We start from the raw sequence: 6,662 nt of genomic DNA, 5'->3' as shown, positions 1-6,662 counted from the left end.
GCTTATGAAGTATATGGGTTTTTGTTCTTTTTTCTCGTTTTTGCGGATGAGTGCTGCTACGAGTGCCTCTTCCGTTATGGAGAGGTATAGGTAGAGGGTCTCCCCTATTTGGGGTTTGGCAAGAACTGGTGGTTCCGCTAGGACTCTTTTGAAGTGCTGGAATGCTTCTTCACATTTTGCTTCCCATTTGAAGGGGGCTCCTTTCTTCATCAGTTTGAAGAAGGAATTGCTTTTTGTGCTGATGCTCCGAGGAAGCGGGATAACGCAATGAGCCAGCCGGTGAGCTTTTGGATGTCGTTAAGGTTTTTTGGGCTTGTCATGTCGAGGATGGCACGACATTTCTCTGGGTTAGCTTCGACTTCGCATTGCGTGATCATGAAGCCGAGGAACTTTCCTGCCTCCATTCCGAAGGCGCATTTTGTCAGGTTGAGTCGCATTCGATGCTTTCGTAGGGTGTTTATTATGAGCCTGAGGTCACTGATGAGTTGCTTGCCGGATTCGGTTTTGGCGAGCATGTCGTCTATGTAGACTTATAATTTGGTCCCGGACAGATTCTAGAATATCTTGTTGACAAGTCTTTGGTAGGTGGCTCCGGCGTTCTTCAGGCCGAAGGGCATGACTGTGTAGCAGTACGTCCCGTCGGGGGTGATGAATGCTGTTTTTTCCTCATCGGGTCGGTGCATAGGTATTTGATTATCGCCGGAGTATGCATCCATAAAGCTGAGGTATCGGTGGCCGGATGCGGCATCTACCAATCCGTCTATGTTTGGTAGGGGAAAGGCATCTTTTGGACAGGCTTTGTTGAGGTCCGTGTAATCGACGCACATTCGCCACTTCCCGTTGGACTTCTTTACTAGTACGACGTTTGCCAACCACGTCGTGTAGGGTAGTTCCCTAATGAAGTTTGCTTCGAGTAGGGCTTTTACTTGTCTTTTGACCTCGGCCGCTCGGTCTGACGACATTTTTCGTCTCCTTTGTGCCACGGGTTTGGCTTTGGGATCTACGGCTAGCCGGTGGGACATTAAGTCGGGGTTTATTCCAGGCATGTCGGCTGGTGTGAAAGCGAACAAGTCTCTGTTTTGTTTCAATAATTGGGAGAGATCTTCTTTAAGGTCGTATGGGTGGTTCCTGTTGATAAAGGTGTATTCGTCTTTGGTTTGCCCTACTTGTAGTTTTTCCATGTCGCCTTCTGGTTCTGGCCTAGGTTGGCTGTCTTGTCGGGCGTCCAGGTCGGCTAAGAATATCCCAGCCACGTCGTGAGACTTTTTCCGTAAAGCTAGGCTGGTGTTGTCACATTCTGCTGCGACTTCCCGGTCTCCGTGGATAGTACTGATGGAGCCGTCTTCCGTTATGAATTTCATAAGGAGGCATTTGGTAAAGATGATGGCAGAGAAGTCATTGATTGTTTTTCTTTCGAGGATGACGTTGTAGGCGGTGGAGTCTTTTAGGACCACAAATTCGGATAGAATTGTCTTCCTTTGGTTGCCTGTCCCTATGGTGAGGGGGAGCGTGATGGAACCGTCAGGTTTGAGGAAGTTGTCTCCGAGTCCCGTGATGCCGTTGCGGTGTGTTTGGAGATTTTCGTTGCGGAGCCCGAGCTTGTCGAAGGCTCCTCGGAAGAGGATGTTGGAGTCTGCGCCGGTGTCCACCAGTATTCTTCGAACTAATCCTGTTCCGATTCTTGCCGAGATGACGAAAGGTGCGTCTTCGGCTGAGGTGCCGTGCTAGCAGTCCTCGGGTAGGAAAGTTATCGTTTTGTCGACAGTGGTAGTTAGGGCTTGGTCTCTGACGGCCAGGACTTTGAGGTCCTTTTTTAGTGTTGATTTTGACTTGCCTGACACGTCTTTGCCCGTGATAATGTTTACTATTATGGTTGGATCGTCTTCTGGACTTTCCCTGGGGGGTTGTTTTTGCGTCCTCGGGTTGTGTCCTTCTCTTTCTGGCGACCTGTCTCTTTCCGCGCTTTTTGGTTCTCTGATGATTTTGGCAAACTCTGGGAGCTTGCCGTCTCTTATGGCTTGTTCGAGGGCGTCTTTAAGGTCAAAACAGTCTTGTGTCCTGTGCCCGTAACCTCAGTGGTAGTCACAATAAAGGGTTTTGTTGCCGCCCGTTCTTTCTTTGAGTTTTCGGGCTTTTGGGATAATACCTCGATCTGCTATCTGGAGGTATATCTCGGTAATTGGGGCTGTCATGGGTGTGTAATTAGAGAATTTGCCGATTCTGGGTGGTCAGTTTGTGTTTGTTTGTTTGGGCTGGTCCCTTTGATTTTCTCTGGATATTGGATTATGTCGGGATGTCAGATTGCCATGTTGGGTGTTGCTGTGCTGTCGTTTGTTGGCGGTGACGACCTGGCTAACTTTCTCGCCGTTTATGTAGTCTCTGGCGACGTTCTGGATCTCGTGCATGGTCTACACTGGTTTAGTGGTAAGGTGCTTGCGGAAATCTTCATTCATGAGCCCGTTGGTTAAACAGAGGCTTGCGACGAAATCCGTGAGTCCGTCTACCATTAGGCATTCATCGTTAAAGCGGTCGATGTATTTTCGCGTGGATTCGTCTTGTTTCTGCGTGACCCCTAGCAGGCTGATGGGGTGTTTAGCCTTGGTGATTCTGGTTGTAAATTTGGCCATGAACTTTCACGAGATGTCGTGGAAACTGGTTATGGATCCGTTAGGGAGGGCGTTGAACTATTTCATTGCCAGCCCGGCTAGGGTTACCGGGAAAGCTCTGCATCGAACTGCGTCGGCTGCACCTTCTAGGTTCATCTTGGCCTCGAAGGCCGTTAGGTGCTCCTGGGGGTCTTTGGTTCTGTCATACTTCATGTCCGTGGGTTTGTCAAATCCTTTAGGGAGTTTTGCTTTTAAGATCCTTTCTGTGAAGGGAGTGGCTCCCATTATCGTGTGTTCGTTTCTCGTGCGCTTGGTTTCTCGGTGTCGCCGATCTTCATCTGAGTCATGTTGATGACTTAGATCCCGGGAGGCACTGTGGTTATACCTCTTACTGTGTCGCCGTTCTGGCGATTTTTCACGTCTGGGGCTGCGCGAGGTGCTATGATTGCCTCTCCCATCGTGTTGTCGGGTTGGTGATCGGCCGCGATGGGATTTTGATCTAGAAGTTACGTGGCTTCCGTTTTTGGCGTTGTGCCTTTCCCCGGTGGCTACTCTTTCTTTGAGTTCCTGGACTCGAAGGCATAGATCTTGGATTATTTGTTCCGCTTTTTCCCCGGTGTTTTCGGCCGTGGTTCTGCGGTGACGTATTCGTTTTCTTTGTTTTGCGCTGGAGTGGCGTGGTGGATGGTGCTTGCTATCCTTCTGCGATTCGTGACCTCTTGGTGTTCGGGGGTCGGGTTCCTCGTTCGAGAGTTGTCTTGGCTTAGGGAGGTCTCTTCCGGTATGTCCCCCATTCCGGCTTGATTGGCGTAAGTTCCCCACAGACGGAGCCAATGTACAAGATGTCTCTGGTACGGGTTGAGAGATGGATTGAGAACTTGCGGGTTGAGGTAGATGCCAGATCGCTTGACTAGAGCAATGGGGAGAGGTACCTGCAAAGACACTCCGACGCTCAAGTCAGAATGGATCTAAGAGGTATAAGGTGTGTGGGATGAATGAATACCTGGGAGGACCTGGGTCCTCTTATTTATAGGTGGTGATAGTTATCTTATCTTATCTTATATTATCTTATCTGAATAAGATAAGAGTGGCGTTTGAATTTGAAAGTTGGTTGGGGGCTCTAGTTGGGCCGGTTCCTGGCCTTCTAGAGGGTTTTGATGGTCCGGACCCGGGTGGCCGGGTTTGGGTTTATCCTGGGTCGTGGATCCGTGGGCCGGATCCGTAACAATCTTCAAAACTAAATTACCTCTTAAACCTTAACATTAAGATAACCATCTGCACACTTAACAAATTGAACATCCAGCTATTGTTAAATGTACATGAGTAAATCGAATCAAAAGAAATAACAATCCAATTAAAAATAATGAACATAATCATCTGCATACTTATTGAATTGAACATCCGACATATCCATTGTTCACATTATTTAATATTCTCATTGTCTACCTATACTTTTCCCATTAAAAAACATTCTGAAAAAATGTTTTTGTTTTTCCTTCTTTAAGAGCATTTATAAAAATGGATAGAGAGAGAGCGTGAGAGAGAGTGGGGGTGGGAAACACAGGGAGGGGTGGTAAAGATCCAAGGGTTTGGAACAGGGAAGAGTATTGGCGGTTGGAACATGAGTCTTTCTCCATTTTTGTGAATAATCTTCCTAGCGACATCTCGAAGAATGAATTATTCCATTTGTTCAATTGGACTGGGCGCATTAATGACATATAACTATCTCAAAAGCAAAAATATGGTGATTTGTACATTTTTGCTTTCATACGGTATACCACTAAAGGAGGAGCCTTGAAAGCCATAGCAGAGATGAATCGATTGAGGTTGAGAGGTAAGATCGTCTTTGTGGGAGAAGCTAAGTATAGAAGAGTGTCGAAAACTACGGACATGAATAAGGAACGAGGAGGAGATGACACGCAAGACCCAAATGCTCGTCAACCAGATTGAGAAGTAGGCCACGATGGTTCTTTGTCAGTTGGACAAGAACGACGGACGAAGGAAATAATAGAAAATTGGCGTGAAAATGAAGGGAGGAAGAAGGTGGAAGCAGAGGTGGTGAAAGATAATATGGATTGGTTGCAGAGAAGTCTCATAGGGACTACGACGAAGCCTATCAACTTCATCTACTTGTCAAAAACGATTGCGAAGAATCTCCCTTCTATTGTCCAGATTAAGGAAATGGGAGCGCACAAAGCTCTTTTGACCTTTGATAGTGTACTGCATGCTGACAACACATATACCTTTTAATTGAATGGCCTTTTACAAGTCTTTCACAGGGTATGCAGGTGGGATGAGTCACAGCAGTATGAAACTCGAAGAGTGTGGCTCCAATGTGTCGAGGTTCCGCTGCACGTATGGTCATCCGATACTTTCAATACGATAGGAGGTCAATGGGGAAAGGTAGTTTGGTGTTCAGAAGAGACGGAATTATGCAATTCGTTCAGTGCAGGTCATGTGTTGATTGGTACGTGTATAATGGACGTGATACACGAGTCGATCCACATCACGGTTGGATCCGGTGGGTTTGATGTTTTGGTGAAGGAAATTAGACATGAGACGTGTGACGTCTTTGGAAAGGGGATCTCTGCTGATAATGGGATTACTACCTGTGGGCTCTTGAATCATGAGATAACAAGTAGAAGTCAAAGAAGGGTGATAAACCACTATTTCATGGTTTATCTTGTACTCAATTGAGTGGTTTTTATCAAGTCTTCACCCACTTATTCATATAAATTGCATGGTTTTATCATTCCTTCCTCATTTTATGAGATTTATGAAAACATGTTTCCTATGCTTTATTAATATTAAAATTAATTATCCTTTATTACCATTCGATGCCGTGATTTGTGTGTTAAGTATTTTCAGGTTTCATAGAGCAGGAATGGCTTAGAGGACAAAAAGAAAACATACAAAAATGGAAGGAAAGCATAAAAATGGAGTTTTGAAGAGAAGGCAGCGACGCGAACTCATGGACGACGCGGCCGCGTGCCTGGCGCAAAACATAATCGACGCGAACGCGTGGATGACGCAGACGCGTGACCTGAGCGGAACGCATACGACACGGACGCGTAACTGACGCGTACGCGTGACCAGGAAAAACTCCAAATGACGCGAACGCGTGACCCACGCACACGCGTGACAGACGCCACGTGCAGAAACTACAGAAAACGCCTCCAGTGATTTCTGAAACCCTTTTTGGCCCAGATCCAAGTCCAGAAACACAGATTAGAGGCTATAAAGTGGGGGAATCTATTCATTCATAGATCAAGCTTTAATATACACAATTTTGGGTTTTAGATGTAGTTTTTAGAGAGGGAGGCTCTCTCCTCTCTCTTAGGATTTAGGGTTAGGATTTCTCTTAGGATTAAGATTTCATCTTCTTCAATTACAGGTTTAATGTTCCTTTTATTTATTTTTCCAATTTAATTTATGAACTTTTCCATGTTAGATTTGAATATTCTATTTAATATAATTTGAGGTATTTTCAGATCTATGATTTGTTTCTTTTATTTATGATATAAATAATTTAGAATTTCCCCTTTTGGCTTTGGTTAAGTGATTGGTGACGCTTGAGTTATCAAACTTGAGGTGTTGACTGAAAATTGGAATTCTTTGCTGATTAATTTGGATTCCACTAACTCTAGTCTTTCCAAGGGAAAGACTATGACTTGAGGATTCATATTGATTTATCCACCTGACTTACCTTCGTAGTTAGAGTGGGAGCAAAATCCAATTCTCATCACACCTGATAAGGATAACTAGGATAGGATTTCCAGTTCTCATACCTTGCCAAGAGTTATTATTATTATTAATTTACTTTATTACTAATTTATTCTCCTTGTTTCCTACTTCAAAAACCCAAAAATATATCCTTTTTACATAACCAATAATAAATCATACCTCCCTGCAATTCCTTGAGAAGACGACCTGAGGTTTGAATACTTCGGTTATTTACTTTTATTGGGTTTGCTTTAGTGACAAAAAAACTTTTGTACGAAAGGATTCTTGTTAGTTTAGAAACTATATGTACAACGTGATTATATTTGTGAATTT

General features: G+C 44.8%; 1 protein-coding gene across 1 annotated transcript; it reads right to left on the bottom strand.

Annotated features, from left to right (window-relative positions):
* Nucleotides 1–554: 554 nt before the first annotated feature.
* On the bottom strand, nucleotides 555–2,405 carry LOC140178579 (uncharacterized). Its single transcript, XM_072215770.1, has 3 exons — nucleotides 2,358–2,405; nucleotides 826–1,724; nucleotides 555–720 (listed from the first exon to the last, which is right to left on the bottom strand). Exons 1-3 carry the CDS (start codon nucleotides 2,403–2,405, stop codon nucleotides 555–557), a joined length of 1,113 nt encoding a protein of 370 aa, XP_072071871.1.
* Nucleotides 2,406–6,662: the final 4,257 nt, after the last annotated feature.

The sequence above is a fragment of the Arachis hypogaea genome, chromosome 14 (genome assembly GCF_003086295.3).
Source record: "Arachis hypogaea cultivar Tifrunner chromosome 14, arahy.Tifrunner.gnm2.J5K5, whole genome shotgun sequence".
Classification (NCBI taxonomy): domain Eukaryota; kingdom Viridiplantae; phylum Streptophyta; class Magnoliopsida; order Fabales; family Fabaceae; genus Arachis; species Arachis hypogaea.
The sequence above is the reverse complement of the archived record's forward strand: the minus strand, read 5'-3'. Positions and strand labels throughout refer to the sequence as shown.